The sequence below is a fragment of the Euleptes europaea genome, chromosome 2 (genome assembly GCF_029931775.1).
Source record: "Euleptes europaea isolate rEulEur1 chromosome 2, rEulEur1.hap1, whole genome shotgun sequence".
Taxonomy (NCBI): Eukaryota; Metazoa; Chordata; class Lepidosauria; order Squamata; family Sphaerodactylidae; genus Euleptes; species Euleptes europaea.
The window spans coordinates 37,770,591-37,793,973 of record NC_079313.1 but is presented as its reverse complement, the minus strand read 5'-3'; the positions used below and the strand labels follow the sequence as shown (position 1 = coordinate 37,793,973).

Sequence of the window (23,383 nt, the reverse complement as noted above, 5' to 3'; positions counted from 1 at the left end):
TATCCTACCTTGTCCATGGACACCATGAACTGGGGTACATATATTGGGTTAGATCCTGAAATCCACAGACACAAGGATCATAGAACTTTCCTGTGTTCACCTCCTCCCAGCAGTCCTTTCTTACCCTGGAAATATTTTTACTTGGGGACCTGCATGGACAAATAGGCATGCCAGTCAGGTAGACTGGAGGGTGGGGATATGGGATGGTGCCCATCAGCTGATGTCATGCATGTCTAGGAATTGGCCAAAATTCTATGGTAAAACAATAGCTTTTTTGGCAATTCCTTGAGAGGATTGATGTCACTTCCATGGCATATCAGAATGTTACCTTCTTGTGCAGTTGCAAAGGCAAGAAAAAATCCAGCAAAAAAGTTTCTGCTGTTAGTAGCCCAGGCCAGCTGTAGACTAAGGTATCACATAGAACTGTTAGCTTCAATTGAAGAGTAGTGAGTATGAATGCACTGTAAACGCTGTGCACCATCAACACAAATATATACACACTGTACTACCACAAGGAACTCTACCTCTTAACAATAGGACAACTGAAGTGGCTAGAATATAGATTGTATCTGGCAAGACTTCATGTGTATGTGAGTTTCTTCCAGAAAACAGTCTCAGTCAGCTCAGTAATGTCTGTTCTCTTATCCCAGAATACCTCTCACACAGAACAACATCTGTGGGACTGCAATTGCCCTAGGCAGGCAAGATCAGGACACCAAGGTAATTTTCAGATAGGTGATAAAGCTTCTCTGCACATGTTTAGAGAGAGTTTTCCCTTAGGTCCTTTTCTTAAATAATGTCTCCATCGTTAAATAAAAAGAATTCTGCAACATACAGAAATGCTCAGAATAGATTGTGTGTGTGTGTGTAAATCAAACATGTCAACTATTTGGGGTGGGAATACCCACAACCGAAACTTACGCAATAACCAAATTGCTATAGTTAATATTTTGAGTTAAAGGCTGATCTCTTAGACCAATTTTTAAAGATCTGTATTATGACTGCACATATAAAACACAGAAATGTTTCATAACACTAGGTACACAAAACTATATAAGGGAGTAGGAGGGCGAAGGAAATTAGTGTGATGATCTGATGAGAATAAACCTGATCTAGACATCTGATCATAAACACTTCTGTCATTCCCACACATTTTATTCAGAGGTGCAGAGAAAACTAACACAATTGAGCCACACAGTTGTGGGGGTAGAACAGGAAAACCAGGAAAAATCAAGTTCACTGGAATAGAGGAGGCTTCACAATTTGACATTGTAATTGTGCATTTTTGTTTTGTGACCTATTGTAACAGCAAGTGACATTTGTCTAAATAAGCTGGTCTAATATGTGTCATTTTCTTTGGCTAGGGAAGCCCAGCAGTTTTGTTACTAATTTTTGCTCCCTTTTGGTGAGGCACCTATTGGATTGCTACATTTCAAACCTGACAAATTATGAAGGGTTTGGTTCAGCCCTGCCTTAGTGGAACAAAATGAGTCATCACCACAAGAGCTTATCACAACCACAGTATAATTATTGGCATCCAGTTACATTGTTTTAATTACTTTAATTATTAAACATGGGATATTATTAACATTAACATCTGGAACACAAACCGCTAATGTCTGATAGAGCTACATATTATCATACACATTTTAGTGACCTGAATCCAACCATGCAGCAAATAAAACTGAGAGTTGCCAATTCTAGCTTAGCAAATACCTGGAGATTTGGAGGCAGTACCTGGGGAGGACAGAGTTTTGGGAGGGAACTCTGCAGAGATGTAATTCCATGTATCCCACCCTCTGAAGCTTTAATGCATGCATATAATTTAAGCCACACTTGGACAAATTGTGACCCACCAAACTGAAGGTCCACCAGTTATGGATGGCTACCTACCAAGTGCTTGGCAAAGCTTTACTTTCCCCCCATGAATGTCTAGTAATGCAAAACAATGGATTTGTCATGCATTAGGGAGGGCACATCACATTACTGCTGAATGGTAGAGGTGGGGCCATGGCTCTGCATGTGGACGATCCCAGGTTCAGTCCTTGGCATCTCCCACTGATATTGTTGCCAACCTCTGCATAGGAACTCTAGGAACTCTAGAATATATTTATATTCCTATATATTATAAATAACTCTAGAAAATGGCCACTTTGGCAATTGGACTCAATGGCATTGAAGTCCCTCCCCAAACCCTGCCCTCCTCAGGCTCCCCCCCCCCCAAAAAAGAAATCTCCATGTATTTCCCAACCTGGAGCAAGCAACCCTACCCATTGAAAAGGTAGCAAGTTATATGAGAGACCTCTGTCTTAGATAGTGGAGAGCTGCTGCCACTCAGAGTAGACAATAATTTGGAAAGATCAACTGTCAAACTCAGTTTGACAGCTATATTTGTTAAACCCCACCCTTCCACTAAGGTAAAGATGTACAACAAATGGCCTGGGCTCCACACACAGCCACCCAATTTATTGCTGTGGCCTGGACCCCTCCGTCCATTTGGTGATTCAGCAGACATTGCTGTGCTCCATGCTCCTGATTGGCTGCAGCTCTGAGCAGCGGCCAGCTCAGCAGTATCAAGGCAGCTGAGTGCCAGAGAAGCAGTGCCACAAGAGGTGAATGACAAATCTTAGAAAAACTGCTGAGTCTCCAGATGATTTTTCCCTTTAAAATGCTAACAACAAAGCAAAGAGCTAGAACTGGTGAAACTGAATAGAGATTGAAGGGTTAACGCCCCTCCCTTCGCTGCACCAGCTCCATGACAAATTGAGGCTTTGTGAGCCTGCAATTTGTACTTTATCTAATGGACAAGATGGTGATCTTCATCTTGTTTGAGCCCTACATTTGCTAAATCTGTAGCATCCTAAACCCTGACATTCATGGGGTAAAACCTGATGATGTCATGGTGATGTCATCGGTCAGGTGATGTTGGAGTTGTGCACAGCTACACTAAGGAGTTCAGGGTTCCCTCCCCCAGCCAATTACAGTCTAGCTCAAATTGCATATAAAAGTTTTAATCCCAAGCATGTTTTCTTGATAGAAATCACTTCCACTAGCAGGGTGGGGGTGGGGGGAAGAGAAAAAGTGATTTTTACTATGCCCCGCATTGCAGACCTTTATTTCATCCTCCACACACTTTTTTGGAGACAGCTAACCTCAGGAGAAGTATTTCAGGTGCAGGGCATGTCAGACTGCAGTAAAATGGGAGAAACTGGTAAGTTCCCTTCCAAAAACACAGCTGCACTCAAGACATAGGATCCTATTTTTGCCTTGAGCAATATACAGGTCTTCTGCTTAATTTTTACCCTTCCCATTCCAATATGTCAAAACTGTAAGTAATACCGATTTGAGGGGATGATAATATACATCCAGGCATTTTAATGAATGTGTTTACATTCGAAGGACCTTGTCAGGACTTGTGCTGGATAGTAAATTCTCTGATATAGTAGGGTAGATGATGAAATACTATTTCATAGTTTGTTAGAGTTCCGCGGGATATATCTTTGCACTGATAGAACAATTGGTGGGTACAGCATATGCTAAGATAAGGGACTGAAGGTTTCAAATAGCATTTTATTTATATTTTTGCAGTCCCATGACAACTTAAACCCTATAATTAAGTCAGATTGTAATCTTGAAAAGTTCACTTGTAAATTCTTTACTGGAACTACGTTTACTTGGCATTGCCTGACTGAAAAGCTTAAAAGTGCAATCCTAAACAGAGGTCACACTTCTGTCATTAAAGTCTATATGCTTCAAGGGTATGATACTGTTTTTAGGATTATGTTGTTAGCCAGCTAAAGTCAGCTGGCAGAAAGGATGATGGATCTCGAGGTCACTCTGTGGCTGCAGCTTGCTTAAGAAAGCTATAGGTGGCAACTTCAAATTGCAACATAAATGTTTTCCCCCTTCAAGCATACTTCTGTTATGCAATTTAAAAGTAATAAACAAAGATTAGGATAGGGATCTACAAAGACAGCTAGATCAACATCTAGTATATGCTCATCGCAGCTGTGTGCTGGTGTTCAGTCCTGACTCTACCCCAAAAGGTATTTGCAGCTGGAGACAATAATTTGACAGTGTTTTGAATGAGGTCTCATTGCTCGTGCACTGCAAAATCGTCTTACCTTTGCCTCTGACAAACAACATTAAGAGGTGATAAATAGTATTTTTGTAATAATATTTTATTTGCAGTATTAAGACAGATAAAACACAACTAGTAATACAAACGTTGAATTTACATTCCTAAAACAGCCACCTTGTGCATTCCAGTTACTTCATGGAGGTTACTCTAAGACGTCGTATCTTCACTGTAGCCATGCAGTATTTTGCCACCTGAGATGTAATCAAAGGATTATCTCCCATCAGACACTTATTAGTTCTAACCCCCCTCTTTACCAACACTGATTTTCTTTATCAGTGGTACAATGATCTTGGTCCGAACTGTCGTATAGAAGTTACATCTGAAAAGGACATGTTCGGCAGTTTGGCAGTTTCCAGATCCCCAGTCTTACAGGGGCAAAGTCTCTCCGGCCTAGGAATCTTCTTAAATTTCCCATCTAGCATTGCAGGTGGTAAGGCTGAGCACCTGGCCAATGTGAATGCCCTCCTATGGTTGTTTATTTCTAACAAATAAAGGTAGGCTGCTGGTGGTAGCATTTTTGTAATTTTGTAAAGATGACATTGGGGATGCATCCTAACATTAATCATCTTAAAAGGTAGGTAAAGACCTTAAAAAGTACAAGCAATATCTAGGGAATGTGCACACCCTTCTGTGCCCATTTTGTGTGTGTTCACTGAATCAACACCCTTCCCCATTTCCCTAGAACAGCTATCTGCCCTCTCAGTGATAGGGCTGATTAGTATAGTGGGACGGGGAGTAATTGATAGAGCAGTTTCCTACTTTCTAAAAGGAAATGCGAGTTTCCTGTAGTCCCTCCCTTTGGGAAATCTTTAACAACCTCAGTATCCAATTTCTGAGACCCACACCTTAACTGGTAAATTATGGCTATGTGTTTGTTCAAAGGCCCCAAGCAGGAGACATCATACCATTATCTTGCTTGTTTAACCACACTCTGCAATAAAACTTCTTTGAGCCACAAGGAAAGGTAGGATATAAATATTTTAATAAATAAAAACTGAAGCTGCAAAGATGAGCAGAAAACAATGTACTCAAAAGTAACCACAACACTGTTTGGTGCCATGCGTTTTATTGAGATGGAGTGAAGAACTACACTGTACTAAGTAAGTAGCAATATGACAATATTTTACAGCACAGTATTTGAAAAAATAGGGTAGCAATGTTCCTCAAAAATGGACAAGCACACATAACACTGTACATTTCCTCAACAGGGTGCCCATTAAATCATAAATAACAGAATTTGGCTTTAAACAGCCAAAGCATTAAAAGCTGCAACAGTCATCCCAAAAAAGGTTTCAGTAGCCCATGTGACTGTTAAGAATTTGAACACCTGGCCTGTACATTAGGATGTTTGGCTGTCATATAAACTATAAAAACACTCCCCCCCATTAAAGCAGCAGTGTGTTCTGATAATGACATTGATAAACACTGGACTTTCTGAAAAGCTTCTCTTCCTAAACATGATCCCAAATGAACTGTCATTAGAAAATTTGCAAGCGTTAAAAAAAATCTGCCTTTACTGTCCCAGCATTTAGTAAATTTTAAACCCAACATTATCAAACTTTGTGTGGTACACATTTTACCTTTAGATTGTCCAAACGTTTTTGGACTGTAGATAAATTTCATAATATGTTCAATAATTTAAAATTATACCCTCTGCTATCATACTTCATAAATCATTGTTTAGATGAGGGTGCATGAATCAGTAGGTGGCATGTATCCTTAAACTACAGTTTTCCTTTTAGCAAGAAAAGAATAGTTACATTTATAAAAATCCTTCCATGTGCCCTCCCCTTTAAAACTGTCTATTCCATGTAAGTCCTGCCAGTTCTTCCCCAACCATGGATTAACTTCAGTTAGACTTCCATTTACATGGGTAATAAGATTTCCCTATTCCATTTGTTGGAGCCAAGCCTAGCAGGTAGAATATACAGACCATTCATCTCCTATTTTTAATATTATATATAATATATACACAACATGTTTACACTTGAAATAGAAGATGGTTAGATATCCTGATTCATATACATGCAAACATTAGGACTCGCCTAACCACAAAAAGATCCAAGTCACATCTCTATTAAAGAGGTTTTTTTTACAGTTTTAACAAATATACATAAATATAAGAACATAAGTTACAGTGAAATATTGACTGCATTTCTGAGCAAATGTTGCTGAACAACCCAGATGCATTGATGCCTAAGGCCTTTTAATAATTTAAAAAAGTACTGTTGTCTAAATTATTTAAGGATTTCTCAATCCTGTACATCTTCTATATTAAGAACATGAGCAGAATGTAGTGAAGCATTACTTCTCCAATTCAAACAGTTTGATGGGAGAGGTGTACAAAATTTTAAGTTTTCCTTCTTTAGACCCATAGTAAAAGTACATACTTCAGAAGAATAGTTCAATACTGTCTTTTAAGTTGCAACACTTGTCACAACACTGAAACGGAACAGGATCAGCAATAATTCAAGTCTTTTCCTGAGAATGAGGTTCTACTTAGCTCCCTTCCCACCCCCCAACTAAGTCCTCTGGTGAACAATGTCAAAAGAGCAACCACAAAAATAAGGGTAGGTTTCAAGTTTGTACTTTTCACCTGTTGGAATAGTGCTTGTTATACTAAATATTACTTTAAAAAAAACATAAATTGCTTTTCTAAAAGTATACAGATACGCAGCCCTTTGTAAATACTGAAAATATACCCCAGATAACAGTTACTATTCTTTAAGCTTGTGGATTTTTGCCATTCTCAGTTTCAGTATACTCGAGATGACATGAACTGTAATCAATGCAGTTATTTTTATTAAGCAAAATTAAATGCTTATCTTATGTTTCTCAGATGAAAATTTACTTTGGTCCATATACTGGGTAGCATCAAAAGAATTTAAGTACCGTAGTCTTAGCAATAGAGATTTCCAATTTTGTTTCTCAAAAAGATTCACCCCCAATTTTTAATGTCAACACAGCATTATACTGTTTTGTTTAGAGTTTTGAAATGAAAATGTAATGTGGGCCCTGACCCCTGGAGCTATCTTACATGCATGTATGGGGCTTGAACATGTTGAGTGATTTTTATCTGTTTCCCCCCCCCCCTTAAACTGTATGGGACCCCTGGGCTGAATCTCAAATGGTTGCCTAAAATAGTTTGGGTTGTAGCTGTCGGAAGACACTTCTGATCACAAGGGGGGAAATAGCTATTTAAAGGAATATTTAAAGAAGTATTTACTTAAACATACTAGTGCATATTTGGATGTCCCTACACAATATCTTCTGATCTGGATAGCCCCATGCTAGCCTGATGTCGTCAGATCTCAGAAGCTAAGCAGGGTCTGCCCTGGCTAGTATTTGGATGGGAGACTTCCAAGGAATACCATGATTGTGACGCAGAGGCAGGCAATGGCAAATAAGTCAGCTGTGACTTGACAGTACAAAAAACAACAACAAAAACCACTATCTGGACCAGGGCCATGGTGGATTTTTGAATGTAACATTGATATCTTTTGTAAAACACACTTCCCTGTGGAATAATAAATGCTAGAAATAAGTTGGTAGACATGCTAGCAACATTCTGAGTATTCGCAATCAATGAGCTTTTCCTGTGCAAAATCCTTTGCAATGAATGAGAGCTCAATGAATACACTTCTCCCTTTCAGCGCAAAGTGGCCTGGAGGATGCTAAAAATTTAATGGTGTGGTAAATCAGTTCAGAATATTTCTCCAGTAAAGATATTAACAGCTACATCAAATTCCAGAATAAGCACAAAATACCAAAGTATAAGGCAACAAATGTAAAAAACATGTAATTTGTCAGTATAGATTTGCAACATTCATTAGTTCAGTGTTTCAAAATAGGAAATGAACACTCTAGACTGCATGAAAGCATATCTGTCTCCATTTGTGACTCAATCTTTCATGAGCACATGAATGCATAATCACCTAAGTGTCAGTTTGAGTCTTAAATACTGTGTTTACATTCCAGTTGTGCATGACGACAGAGCTTGGTCTTCAGGCTTGAGTTCAAAGGAGTCTCGTTGGCAAACAAGAACCTATTTTCTAATAGGCAGCAAATATGAAGTGCAAGTTTCCCACGACAGTCTGCAGTAAGGTATTCTTCCCACCCCTCCCCCAAGTCACTATGCCTTTGCAGGTAAGAGTTTTTTCGGTGTTACTGGTCTCTTGCTCTGCCACAAATGGCTGTGAATGGTAATTGCATCGACACTGGCAGAAAGAGTTTTAGCAGGTATGTGGCTGAATTGCTTCCTGTCAGAATTGTATTTATAGAGCCCCTCGATCATTTTCTTGCCAATGGACTTGGGGCCTATCCCAGTCAATTTATTGATTTCTTCAGTTTCAGGGCAGTACGTATACAAAGATCGGAACTGGCAGCCTGAGTCCCGGAAGAGGATTAGAAAATTGTTGGCATCTGATTTCTCCATTTCCTTCAAGGGAGGGAGAGAAAGGAGAGGGAGGGAGAGTTAATGTCATGGAAAATTCAAATGCAGTTTATGAACTTCCAAAATAAACGTGCTTCAGTTTTACATAAAATTCTTATAATACTCAAGTTGCTCATATTTTTGAAAACATTAAAAGTGCAGACAGATCAGGTGACATACTGGCATGTGTGAACAAGTCCTACAGGGTGCTAAGGGTGATTTTAAGAACTGCATTGTAACAGACCAGGCAGTTTTGTTCATATGTCAATTATTTTTGAATCAGAAGATGGACTTCATTATGTGATTAGTTAGAGGACAGCATCACAATGTATGAATTCCTAATCTCTCCCCCCCCCGGTTTCCTATTGAATTCCAATTCTAAGTTAATTAAATGCCCCCCAGTTACATAAAGTGAGCAATTTTTATATTTGGGAAGGCTGCAAAGGGAACAAACTCAACAGCAGCTTAGTTCTGCTGAGTATTCTTGGGAATTCAGTGAGCCCCAGGAATTTGCAGAAAAAGTATTAAATGGTTATGTGTTCTTAGAAAGTATTTCCTCCATCACTCTACCCTTTCCCTGGGCTAGACCCACTGGAAATGTTCAAAAGGTGTTGGCAAAGTGGATGATGCTGAGCTCTGGAGTCTGGGATAGCTGCTCTGGCTCTCCTGGCAGCATTTCTATGGAATACAGATGACAACACAACAGGGCCTGCAGCCTTACGTTTAAATTTAATTTTCCTCCTTGATTATTTTACTTTTGCAGTACAGGTTTGCCTTACCTCCAATATTTTATTCTTCTGCCCTTCATTTACTTTTCCAGCCAAGCAACAATGAGCCAGAGCATTCTGGATTATGTGTTTGTTAGATTTTGCACTGGGTTCTTTGTAGAGCTTTGGTCCTGTACAAAAAAAGTCAACCCATTCAATGTAGGTTCAAGAAGCAATCTTAAACATCTCTTCATTTTCTAAGGTTGATCAACAGGTAAGAGATACACCAGGGTGCATGTTGCTCAAACAATCAATGTTGCTATACTATGGGAATTCAGAACATTATTAACGAAGGCTGTTTGGGCCTTTCATGTATTTTTTGCAATCCATTACCCCAATCTGCACATGTTCAAATGCTGTGTGCAAATGGAAACTTGCTCAATTTCCTATTCTCATTGCAGCTCATGATTGTCTCCTAGGGTTTGAGAGGGACTGTTTGGCTTATATCTATATACATCTCTCTCTATAAATCTATATATGTATCTATATCTATTTATATAGATATAGATGTATATATCTATATAGATATATGGAAAGATATAGACGGACTCACAATTGCAAGTAATAGGTACATTGTGGTATGTGCAGCAGAACTCAGACCAAGTGCTGGTGGGCAAGAGGGATGGATGTCACAGACTATTTTTAGACCTGAATGCTGGACATTTTTAAGGTGTTGCTTCAAACCATGCAAAAAGTTGAATACCGCCCATGAAACTAACCTGTATATTCTGTAGCAGAAGCTACTGAAGAGGTTGTAGATGCGTTTTCCCAATCCTTTTCCCCATTACGACTACCACAATGACTTGGAGATAAAAATCCTTCCACCGACTCGGACCTAAAAGCCGTATATTTTTTTAAAGAAGCATTTCCAACTTATTATCAAGCATTCTTTTTTTAACATTCAAATGAAAGTATGCAATGTTGTATGATGAAAGATCTAAAGGTAACCACCATTTAAACCCTATCGAATGTCCTAAAAGGACAGTAATTCATCTACATTCCTGGGCGGCATCTGGAATGGGAGGACCATCAATCATGGTCTATCAGTAGGCTGGGCTGATTTCTGATGACTTTCAGAAGACTCCACCCCCACTCACTCCTTTTCCAAGCAATGCTACCCCAATGAATAAAAGGACAGAATACCCATGCACACACCTTTGCCTTAAATCTTTCTAATCTCTCCACTCTCATTAATTCCACTCTTTGCCGGTGTCTGAGAAATTCAGAGAAGGTAATACTAGTGGGAAAGAATGCTTTAAATAAAGGGTGAGAATAACGACAGTTGCAACACTAGAAAGATGGTGAAATACTACCATCTAGATGCCTGTAACAAAACTATCTATCTTGACTTTGCAAACTTAAAATGTTCTCCACTGTAAATCCAATCCAATTTAGACAATTTAATTCAGTTGTGGAATGTTCGCTGGTCTATACGTGTGCATCAATCAGTCTATTTACACAACCAGTGGGCATGCAGTAGGCATGAGAAAATCACCAAATGAACCCACAGATGTTGACTCCCAGCCTTCAGCAGTCATGTGTACTCAGGTTTTTTTGTATGTCAGTACAAATGCTCAAAAAAACTGCATAATTCAACACAGGCTGGGAAGTCATCATGCATCTTGAGTGCTTGTGATGCTAGTGTGAACCGCCCTACAGTTTGTAGCACCCAAATGGAAGATTCGTTGTTGTGTCAAATGATTCTTTATTATACATTAGAATTGCATAACCGAATGAGCACTGCTGTGCCTATTGTAAGACAACAATAATTTCTGTTAAAGGGATGTTGTAACTAAAGATTTACCGTGGGGTTCTCTTGCCTGACTGCACACTGTCATTGTCTCCTGTGTTCAGAGATGCCAGAGAAAGGCTAGAGACTGGAGGGGGGGAACAGTAAAATTATAAATCTAGTCAAATACCAAGTTAACCATTAAAACATTCAAATACAGAAACAAAAGCTGCATTCAGATTTGTAAGCAAGAAACAATTTGTTACTTTGCTCAATCTGTGATTTGCATCACATCAGGAATTCTTCAATATGTGACCCACGTCAGGGAAGGAGGCAGAGAACATATGAGCCTGAAGACTTTAGAACAGGGGTGTTGAACTCATTTGTTAGGAGGGCCGGATATGACATAAATGTCACTTGGTCAGGCCAGGCCATGTGTAAATAAATAAATAAATGCCATAAATGTAATGCCAGATACTGGAGATGCAAACTTTATAAAAGACACAGGCAAAGTCAATTAATGTTATTGTTTTTTACTTAAAAAACAAGCTTACAACAATGACATTCTTACAGTATTATTGTTATTAATTCACTTAATTGTGTCTTTTGTAAACTTTGTATCTAGTCCCTGGCATAATTTTTTAAATTTTAAATGGGGTGTGTGTGTGGCTTGGCTGGCAAGTCTGCAGCTGGCTCAACAGCCCAGATCTGGACTGCGGGAAGGGCTGCCTTGGCCGGCGAGCCTGCAGCAAACTGTCCCAGATCTGGACTAGAGGAGGACTGGCAGCCTTAACTGGTGAGCCAGGAGCCCTCTCCCAATCCAGAAAGACAGGGAGAAAGAGAGAGAGAAGAGAAAGAGAAATAAAGAGGGAGAAGGAGAGAGACAGAAAGAGTGAAACAGGAGAGGAATGAAGGAAGGAGAGCCAGAGGGAGAGAAAGAAAGGGAGAAAGACGACGGGGAAAGGCAGCTGTTTGGGCTCGCGGGGCAGAGTGGCCCAGGAAGCCCAGAAAGGGGGGGGGAGATCCTGCTGGGCTCCCGGACTGCTGTGACCTGGGAAAGCCCAAAGAGAGCGGGAACCAGGCGGAGAGCGATGGGGGGAAGGATCCTGCTGGGCTCCCGTGCTGCTCTGTCCTGGGAAAGCCCAGAGAGACAGAGGCCATTTATGCATCGGAGGTTTTGCCTTCTTTGCACATTTTGCCTTTGCACATTTTCCCCATCTGAATCCTCAAAACTCTGCATGGGGGCTTATTGTTGAGTTCTGAGAATCTGGATGATGAAAATATGCATCTAAAGAGCAGCAAATCCAAGGCAAAACATCCCGTGCATAAATAGAGAGGGGGGTAAACGAGGAAGAGAGAGGGGGGGGGAAGATCCTGCTGGGCTCCTGGGCTGCTCTGGCCAGGTAAAGCCCAGACAGAGAGAGAGGAGGGGGGAACGAGGAAGAGAGTGAGGGGGGAAGGATCCTGCTGGGCTCCCGGGCTGTTGTGACCCGGGAAAGCCCAAAGAGAGAGAGAGAGAGAGAGAGTGAGTGAGGGAACCAGGTGCGAAAGGGGAGGAGGGGTGGGGAGGGTGGCCACGCCGGGTTGCTCGGCCCTTGCTGAAGCCGCGAAAGGAGAGGCGGGGGGGAGAGGGTGGCCATGCCGCTTGGCCCTCGCTTGAAAGGGGAAGTGTGGAGGGGAGAGTAGGCGCACCGTTGGCCCTCGCTGTGCGCGCTTGAAAGGGGAGGCAGGGAGGGGGGCACACTGGTATGCTCAGCTCTCGCAGGAGATGCAAAAGGAGAGGCGGGGTGGGGAGGGTGGCCACGCTGCTTTTGGCCCTCGCTGCGCGCATTTGAAAGGGGTCGCTCAGACCTCACTGTGCGCGCTTGAAAGAAGAGGCAGGGAGGGGAGGCGCGCCAGGCCGCTCGGCTCTCGCAGGAGCCACGAAAGGCAAGGCGGGGTTTGGAGGGTGGCCACGCCGCTTGGCCCTCGCCGGGCGCGCTTGAAAGGGGAGGCGGGGAGGCGCAGTGGGCCGCTTGGCTCTTGCAGGAGCCGTGAAAGGCGAGGCGGGGTTTGGAGGGTGGCCACGCCGCTTGGCCCTCGCCGCACGCGATTGAAAGGGGAGACGGGGAAAGGAGGCGCACCAGGCCGCTCAGCCCTCACAGCAGCCATGAAAGGGGAGGCGGGGTGAGTGGGTGGCGCACAGAGCCGCTTGGGCCAGAAAGGACAGGAGGGGAGATTGGGGGCTGGCTGCCTCGGCTCGCTGGCCGGAGAAGAGCCCTCTGGGGGCCGGATCTGGCCTGCGGGCCGCATGTTTGACACCCCTGCTTTAGAAGCTTGTTTGTGTCACAAACAAACTAAGGTTTATACTGCAAGCAGCCAGATTATGCATGAGATCCAATCCCAAGAGAGGATATGAACTATGATTTTTTTAAAATTCTTTTTTCTCCTTATTGGCCTTATATGTCTGCAAGTGCACACTATACCTCAATATATCTAATTGTCAATGTGGCCCCATCTATGGATAATTAAAACCAGAGATTGAGGCCATGTAGAAAGACAAATCTTTCTACAAACTAGACCCTTGAAACCTTGAAAACCCCACCAGGGGTCACCATAAATCAGATGTGACTTGATGGCCAAAAATCCCCAGTCAGTTTCAGGGAGAAAAGTGGAGTAATAAGTTACCTAAATGAAATAAACAGTAAACCAAAAACTACTTGAACCTTCCCAAGTATACCTAAGGCATAAGAAAGATTAGTAGTCGGTCACAAAGCACACATTCCTATCCTCAGTCTAAAGATGAGCATCTAAAAATAGATGGGAGGGGAGAATAAGTGCAGTGGTGCTTTATTATACTCCTTAAGCTTCCTGGAAAAGCAAAAAGTTATATGTCACATACTGATTACTTAACACTGCAAACCAAAGCGGGTTTGTTACCTGGAGGAGCTTTGATTGGAGTCTTGGGTGATTCAATATGATCTCGATGAATAGATTTTGGGCGCGGCTTTTTCTGTTTGGATGAATGGGGGCGGGGCTTTATGACAATGTCCATTTCTTCCATGAGTTTTAGCTGCTTCCGCCTCATATATTCTTGTTTAATGAACTCTCGCCGCGCTCTTTCATCTTCCTTCTTCTGACGTTCTTCCTCAGACTTCCTCCTTTGAAATTCAAGTCATTAATAGAAAAACATTCTTCTTGCAGCAGCAACAGCAGCAATAATTGTGATTTTTTTAAAAGTGTTGGCCAAGTACCAGATACATTTTCAGAATGTATTCAGTTTTCAAATATCAGTGTAAGAAACTAGCTTAACTTCAATACTTAAGATTTGTGGGGCAATTAATAGTTTTAGGGCAGGCAAAGTCCTGCAATTTCCAAAGTGACTAAAAATAACGGAAGAAAAATCATTGAGTTCCCGCCGTCATTGATCAGCACCAGTTCTACTAGCTAATATTTTATCACAATATATCAACTAACAAAACTTTAACATGGCATTTATTTGTATGAACACGTGGCTGGTTTTTAGTATAATTTAAAAAAACTTGTAATAGTTAACTAAGAACTATATTGAGATTTTTTAAAAAACAGAATATCTATCTACATATATATCTGTATATTCTAATCAAATAGACATTGCTGTTTGGCTTGTAGAAAATCACATGCCAAATAATACAATGTTTGAACAACATAAATCACATCATTTATAATATAGTTAATATATAAATTACTGTGTTACAAATGATGCATTTTGTGTTATTAGTTTAGGCTTGATAAGGAAGTACTGAATATTTCAATTTCCTCCCCCCTCCCCTGGCTTCAAAATTTCTGGAAATGTTGGCCATTAGCTGCCAAAATTGACCCTTTCATAATGTTTTAAGATAGTATATAGGGCTTTGGACTGGAGACTTCTTAGAGGAAGGATCATTTCTAGGGCAAAGCAAGTAGTTTCTAAACGCTAGTTTGGGCTCAGAATGACCAGCATCTACAGTTAATCTCACTTTGTTTCTTCCTTCTTGTGTTCCAGCTCTGCTTCCAGCTGCTGCTTTCGAAGTAAGGTTTCTCTTTCCCTTCTCAATCGCTTCTCCAATAATGCTGCCCGTTTTACTGCAATATCATCTTCAGCCTTTTGATCATCCTAGCAGCAACATTCATGAAAAAACAACATCAGTTGATGCAGAGATACTCACTCAGTGGCTTGGGAGCACATGTGGCTCTTCTGAGCACCATACCATAATGCAGCACCAGCCCCATATGCCAGTGGGGTTTGTGATTGGCAGGTTGTTCCCAAGTTGAAATAGCTGCCACTGGAAGAACTGAAGGAGAGGTATGATGAACTGCAGGTCTCATGCCCAGGGTGGAAGTAGAGGGCCTATAATCTACAGCAACCTTCATGCTCTCATCCCAGCATCCAAGTGGCTGCCAGGAGCAGAGCAAGTTGGCCACAGAGAAGTAACTGGTTGACAGATTGCACCGAAAGAGTGCTTGTTAATGGTTCCTAGTGGAGTGCCTCAGGGATCTGTCCTGGGCTCTGTGTTGTTCAACATTTATAGAAATGATTTGGATGAAGGAATAGAGAGGATACTTATTAAATTTGCAGATGATACTAAATTGGGAGGGGTAGCAAATACGGTAGAAGACAGAGCCAGGATACAGGATGATCTTGACAGGCTGGAGAATTGGGCTACAACTAATAAAATGCATTTTAACAGAGATAAATATAAAGCTCTGCATTTAGGTAGGAAAACTATAGGATGGGAGAGACTTGTCTTAGCTGTAGTGAGTGCAAAAAGGATCTTGGGGTCTTAGTAGACCCAACACTGAACATGGGTCAGCAGTGTGATGTGGTAGCTAAAAAGGCAAATGCGATCTTGGGCTACATCAACAGAAGTGATGTTATCACTTTACTCTGTTCTGGTTAGATTTCACCTAGAGTATTAGGTTCGGTTTTGGGCACCGCAATTTGAGAAGAATGTAAACAAGCTGGAACATGTACAGAGGAGAGCAACAAAGATGGTGAGGGCTGAGCCTCCCCACCCCCGAGCAAATGGCAGCTGAAGCACAGTCCTGTCCTACCTTCCTGTTGTATAGGCTGACCCGTTTTTTGTCACATTTCCTGGCTGTCCCGTCTTTTTAATTAAAATGTCCATTTTGTCCCGTTTTGAATAAGCCCAGCCAGTTTTGTTGCCTTTCCCTCACCACACAGCTTTATTTACACTCCGAAGGAAAAGGTGCAACTTTCCAGCTTTGGGTGTAAGCAAAACGTGGTCCGTCAGTCTGATCAACGCGTTCCCATCCGCTGTGCTGTTGCGAGCCTCTGAAGTGGCACGCTGAAAAATGTACAAGCCTTTCCTTCCCCTCCCCTGTGGGCTGGCCACCTCGGGATCATCGCAGCTAGTTTCCAAGCGTGGGTGGAAGCAAGGAGGTGAAGTCGGGATGCACTAAAACGAATGACAGGCTAGCCGATTAGAAACAATGGGAGAGGATGCACAGCCTATTGAAGATAATGGGAGCCTGGATTGCCAATTGCCTTGCATGAGCTCCATTGAAATACATTACAGCACAGAGTTGCAAAGAAAATGTGGAATGGATTTTCCAGTAAGGTCTCTAAACCCAGAAACACTGCTCTGGGACTGGAATGACAGCCCATGGGACTAGCACAATTCATCCTGTCATCCACACCAGCCTCTACTAGTGAGTTCGTTTGCAATGCCTGTAAACTTCTGAGGTTTGCTAGCTTCACCAGATTGCCGGTTTTCTAACAACTCAGCGAAAAAATACCCACCTCATATTTTTTTCAGTAGCACCAATGCACCTCCCTCGCTCTAGTATGCATTCCACTGCCCCACTACAAAAAGCCATCTTATGCCTGAGAAGATCAATGCTTGACAGGTTGAGACGAGGTATACCGGAACGCTGGTGTTCCAAGAAAAAAAAGGAGAATTGGCCTTTGATTGGATAACCCCTCAGCCAATCCTTGGGCAATGTCACGGCAGTTGCTCCCCTACTATCCCACATTATATGGGTGGCTCAAACGCACAGGGAGCCTCCAGCAGCTACTTGCTTCAGACTTATAGTGGGATGGGCTAGCATCATGCGTTTGACTATCTAGTCTCGGATTAAAATATTGTGAGATAAGGGAGGAGCGAACCAATAACATTCTGCCCATGCGTTAATCCCCAGTAAATCCCAATAAACAAAGTGGGATTTAATTGAATAAATATGCATAAGGTGACCCTCTAGTGTCTTCACAATCCCCCGTGTTTGGGGGGCTTTGAATTTGGCAGCTTCTCAAGCCAGCCAACCTTATTGTGGGTGATGAAGGGGAAGGGAAAGTAGGAAGAGCTCTTTAGAAACTGTGACAAATTTATCACTGATATATGCCCAAGAGAAAAGTTTTGTTTTTAAACCACAATACAACTTGTCCATGATGATTATATCAAGGTTGTGGAGATGAGGGGTTCTGTGTTTGAGGCGGGATGAACACATGAAGCTGCCTTATACTGAATCAGACCCTTGACCTATCAAAGTCAGTATTGTCTACTCAGACCGGCATCTGCTCTCCAGGGTTTCAGGCAGAAGTCTTTCACATCACCTACTTGCCTAGTCCCTTTAACTGGAGATGCCGGGGATTGAGCCTGGGACTTTCTGCATGCCAAGCAGATGCTCTGCCACTGAGCCACAGCCCCTCTGCATATGCAGCTGAATGAAGTGGTACAATAGGGCAGCCTCTCCCCATATGCAGCTGAATAAGGTGGTACACTAGGGCATACCACTGTTGAATGCTAACCCATAAAACAAAATTCCTTGCAGACAGAAAATTTAGCACGGAGGAAGGTTCTAACCACAGTTGCAACACTGGAGTTCATCTTGATGGGAACTTTTAACATGGGGAGGCATTTTTTTAACCATCCAGCCTAAAAAGAGTTGTGGAGAACTTTAAAGCTTGCCTGTTGTTTTGTGTCTTAAGTCTAACATGAAAGTCCTTCTCCTCATTCCAGTTATACAAGGGCTTGCTAAGTTTCAACAGTAATGAGGAGAGACCCTACATGCTCAGAGGCACTCTGGTAATTTAAAAGGTTATAGTACAGGGTTGGATCCTATGACTCTCTTTTACTAGGTCTCCTTTCCAGGGATAAAGACTTCACTGAGTGGAGAATGGGTTCTTCTGATGCAGAAAAGTATTTGTTATTTTTTAAAGAAGTATTTTCCTGTTGGGGGGAAGTCACTGGGAGTCATAGGATTCAACTCATAGTTATATATTTAATATAATAGTTGGATCTTATAATGTGTGGGTGTTTGGTGGGGTGGCATACAGGACATATTGTAGTCATCTGGCACTTTTGGTTGATGGTAACTGCAAATGTGGTTCTCCACAAATCATGGAGTACCATGGAGGTCATATTTTAAAGTTATTAGCAACTTTATCCACTGAAATAAAAATCATTAGAGAGCTTTAAGGATTGGTCTATTACTACGAAGTCCTAGAGAGAAAAATGGTATGAGCAGGGATATATCAGGGCATATATGTACCATACTCAAACATAACAGATCTCGGTGATGGGCACAAACACAGCTTGTTTGTTGTGCTTGCATGCTTTCTTCACCCTCCTCTTGCACAGAGAACATGGATGGAAAAGATCCTAGTTTGGGAAGCCTTCAATCAAACTCTAATTTGTCATGAGTTCTGATTCCAAATAGGTATTGGGGCCAATACTACGACATCTTTCCTGATGTGTTGCACTGGAGAAAAGTCTAAAGGATTTTTTAATGGAAATACAGCAACTAAGGTAAATCCATCATTGAGCCTTCCTGTTCCTAGAAGACCTTCAGTATGCTAACTTTCCTTTAAAACAGTTATAATTTTAGCAATGACAAAAAGGAATTATCTTCTGCCTTCCTATATTAGTACAGAAACATCTCATGATTTGTTTAGATATTTATATCCCCCCCTTTCTTGCTAACAGGGACAAAAGCGGCTTACAACACTGTTCTCCCCTCCTCCATCATATATTCACAACAATTGTGAGGTAGGCAAGGCTGAGAGAAAATGACTGGCCTAAGATCACTCAGCAATCTTCCATGGCACAGTGGGGTTTGGATCTGGGTTTTCCTGGTACAACACTCTAACCACACCATGCTGGCTCTCACTTATGATATTATGATCTCAATGATATACTCACCTTGAAAAAGAATCCACAACACACTTTTTGGTCATCGTCCAATTGTTCTTTGTCACTCTCGCCCTCTGATTTCTCAATAGACTCTTCTGACTTTTCTGGTGGTTTCAAGTTTGAGAGGGGGACTTCTATGAGGTTAGCAGTTTTAGGTAGAGGTGGTGGCAATACTGGTGGGTTCAGTAACTCTTCACTTGGAGTAAGGCAGACAGTTTCAGTAATGGGCTGTGATAGTACTTCTGACACTGTGGACTCAAGAGGTCTGATCTGGTTTCCCTCTAATGTTAGTTCAACTACTTCTTCTATCACTTTTTGTTCCACTTCTCTCTCAACCACTTCTTTGTCAGCTGCCTCAGTTGTATTTCTGACCTCTTTCACAAAATTTCCCCTCAACTGAGGTTCACATATACGTTCACCATCATCTCCAAAATAAACAAATGATCTAGTCTGAATGGGCACTTGACTTGGAGAAAATCTTCTCAAACGAGGAAGACTATCTACAGATCGTGGAGCAGTCAAAGTACGATTCAAAGGTGTTATTTTCAGTTCATTTGGCCTAGGAGTCCTTTGTATTTTACTAGGGAGAGTAGAATTCTTTCTGGAAGATGACTGTGGGGACTGGTGGGAAGGTCGGGGAGATTCCAATGAAAATGAGGCGATGGGAGATGATCCAGTAGATCTCAGAGAAGATTTAAGCTCCCGAATTTGTTTCTGGGGAGAAGGCTGAGGCGGTGAAATAACCCAAGCTTGCTGTTCCCTCATCTGCATTAGCATTTCTTGCTGAAGTGATAACCGTTGCATTTCCTGCTGCAGGAAATGTAGGGAAGAATTGAGCTTCTCAATAGACTTTGTATATTCCAAAAGGTCACCTTCATTTATGTTCTCTTCTGAAGGACTTGTCATATTACATTGTTTCTCAGAATCAACTGGGGTACTTGGGGACTTAAGCCATTTGATGTGGGGATTTTCAGTGCTCTCCTTTATTTTCTCTGAATCCTTGTTTAGCTGTTCACCTGGCTTTTGCGTTTCTTTTTCCTTCAGCTTGGAGTCAGTAAACACTTTCTCATCCTCTGCTCCAGCTGCTTCTTCTCTGAGCGGTGAAATTCCATCACTTTTCTTTTTCACAATGTTAAGGAATGCCGTTCTTCCCATTTTTTGCCTCTGCTTTGTGAATGCAGCCTCAACCTTCTTCTTTTGGGCCTCAATTGCTCGCCTCTTCTCTTCCAATTTCATCTTCAACTGCACCATTTCAGAGGCCAGCAACTGTGTAGTGTCTCTTCCCTGAGGGAGAGGAGATTCCTCAGGTATTTGAGCCCAGGAAACTATGTGAGGAATGTTCAGCTCAGAGCCTTCTGGGGTTGTTTTTTGAGAACTGCTTCCACTGCTTCTGCTGTCTGTGTGATTAAGTTTCTTAAATTTCTGTTCTGCAAAGCTGGTCATTTTGACCCCCGAGCTTGAAGAAGCACTACTTCCTGCTTGGGATTTGGCACTTATTGAGCTTGGACAAGGACTTAATTGCTCCTTTTGATTGACACCTCTACCATCAAAGTCATGCAGAAATCGAGATGGTTCTTCCATATCAGAATCCAGGCTGACAGTATAATCCCTCAAGGTAGAATCTTCATCCATAGTCTCTGGAATGTCTGAAGGGACATGGATTCCCGTGTCTCCTTCTGTATTGTCAGTTATGGGACTGAGGGCACCTTTTGTGTCTGCAATATCAGGATTACTTTGATCAGGTTTGATGTTTGAATTCAAAATGGTCATCTCCTTGTTGTGAAGGAAAAACCCATTTGTAATTTGCTGTGGCTGAGTAACACTGGGAGATTTCTCAGTATCATGGATAATTTGCAAAGCCTGTTCAATGCTTGGTGCCTCAATCAGATTGCCATATTCATCAGTAACCAATCTGTTTTGCAGTGCTCCATTTGGGAGGTTATAAGGACTAACTTGATTGACATTCCTTTGATTACTATTGACCTCTGGACTACTGTGAAAGTCTCCATCCTTTTCTTCTTCAATATCCTCACTTTCTTCTTCTCCATTCACAGGTTTGAAGGAAAGGTTTCTTCTAATATGTCTGGGCATGCGGTCAGTATTTTTCTCAAGACCTTCATTACTAATAGATCTAGTCATTCCTCTGTTTGGAGTTGTGATATGAATGCTATCTTCTTTGTCAAAAGAAATATCAAATGAAACTCCATGCACTGAAGATCTAAAGGGAGATTAAATTGACAAAGTCCTTTAAATAACATCATATTTTAATATTTTTAAACAGTGTCTTTTTGAATCTCTGCTGCAACATTTGGTGCTTGTCCTTCAACTCCTCTTTTTGCTTCTTTATGTGATCTCAGCCAACCAAGAAATCACACAGAAGACACAATAATGTTACAAAGTTATGTAGCCACTCAGATTCAGTTACTTGATGGCACATAGGGCAAATAAAAGTAACTGAGAGCAGGAACAGTCCTTCACAGAGTGGTCACATGGGTAATGGGATCACTAATTGCCCTCCATCTGAATGAGTGAATGCTTTCAGCTTCATTTGTTACTGTCCTCAAACAATTCCCAGGCAAAGTGACCTTGCCCTCAATCAGTTCAACCCTAATAATAATCCATAATAGTTACATTCACATGCGCACAAGAATTAGAATTTGATTTGTACTTATTCTGAATGTATTACAAGTTTAAAAAAATCAACAGATCTTGTGACTTTAATATCGTTATAATATATGACTTCTTGAATCTAAAATGAAAATTCCTTCCCAAGAAGCAAAAAGGATAGATCCAGCACATTTAGTGATTGATAAATGGAGCTTGCAAATAAGGAAAATAAACTTGAGCTATAAGGACAGGTCTCCAATAGCATAGAACCTCTGTTATCTTCTGTGTTAAAACTGCAGAATAAAATATTGATGCAGTAATTGCTAAAATAGCGCTATTCCAAGGCAGATAAACTCATGGAGATGTAGCAAATATAAAGTTATGAATGAATTTACATACAGTGGAGGATGAGAATGAGCCTTGGATGTGTGTCACATTTCCTATCATGCACAGAATCTTTAATGCAAACTATAGTCTATCTACAGTAACAGGTCTACATATGTAGGTCTTGCAAACACAATCCATCTTCCATAAAGTGTGTGTGGGGGCGGGTTGAGTAATATGGATCTTGCAATATGGATCTTGCCTAGATATTTTCATACACAGGCCCTTGTAAAGATTCTATATGTGATTGGGAGAGAATATGTAAGCCCAAAGTTCACTCATGTGCTTACTCATGCGCATAAAGAACCACCTGCTTCCACATGAGTCCACTTTTAGTACCTCATTTATGGAACTCTCTCCCTGTACCCATTTACCTGGCATCTGGTGTTTTGAGTATCAGGTGCCAAGTGAAAATATTTTTATTAACTTGGCCTTTTCATGGAATTTAAATTTGTCTTATGCTGCTTCTGGATTGATTTTGCTGCTGCTGTATGACTGATTCGTTTTATTAGTTTATAATTATTTTGATTTTCAAATCCTATGAGTTTGAAGTCATTATAACTGTAATGTAAATAAATAATCAGGCTGGGTATGAAATGTTTTCCAAGTCAGCAGTCAAGAACAAAATAGAAAACTCAAATGTTGGCAAGATTCTCAACTGACAAATGGCTTACCGTTTTTCTTTGGGCCACGTCCCTACATATCCATCCATATAAGACATAGATGTAGATCTTCTAATGCTGCCTACTTGAAACCAATACAGAATGCAACAAAAAAGTCAATTCTTGGAAATTAAAAAAAATCTAAAGGAAACATTTAAAACATGAATTACATTTGTCATATATTAAGATAATTGAAAATTGACTTCTAAGATTCATGAAAACTGAAAAGTCATATACACTAGTTATATGCTAAATACATTTGTCAGCAAAGTAACAAAGAATGCACATTTATATCTCTGTACAATATTATCCAGTTAAAACTTTGAGCTCAAATATCTTAATTCTCACTGACATCAATTAAGTGGGAATCACAACCTACTATTTACCAGAAAGAAAGACTAAGCTTTTTTTGGGAGTGCATTTTCTCAGGAATGCCTTTTCTCAGGGCCTCTTAAATTCACCTAAAAGTTATAGGTATTTATGGTAATAAAAAACTATTTGCATATAACCT

The 23,383-nt window shown here is 41.1% G+C and overlaps 1 protein-coding gene across 3 annotated transcripts in view; it reads right to left on the bottom strand.

The window, feature by feature from the left end:
• Positions 1–7,676: 7,676 nt before the first annotated feature.
• Positions 7,677–23,383, bottom strand: part of CAMSAP2 (calmodulin regulated spectrin associated protein family member 2) — a 130,621-nt gene continuing 114,914 nt past the window's right edge. For 2 of the 3 annotated variants that reach the window (XM_056844158.1, XM_056844155.1), the window contains 8 exons: positions 22,885–22,957; positions 19,229–21,437; positions 15,047–15,183; positions 13,989–14,209; positions 11,145–11,217; positions 10,060–10,175; positions 9,353–9,471; positions 7,677–8,579 (listed from right to left, as the gene is read on the bottom strand). In XM_056844158.1, the coding sequence (XP_056700136.1) occupies positions 8,274–8,579; positions 9,353–9,471; positions 10,060–10,175; positions 11,145–11,217; positions 13,989–14,209; positions 15,047–15,183; positions 19,229–21,437; positions 22,885–22,957 (3,254 nt within the window). In that variant the 3' untranslated portion in view covers positions 7,677–8,273. The remainder of the gene's footprint in view (positions 8,580–9,352; positions 9,472–10,059; positions 10,176–11,144; positions 11,218–13,988; positions 14,210–15,046; positions 15,184–19,228; positions 21,438–22,884; positions 22,958–23,383) is intronic. The other variant, XM_056844156.1, reaches the window with a different exon arrangement.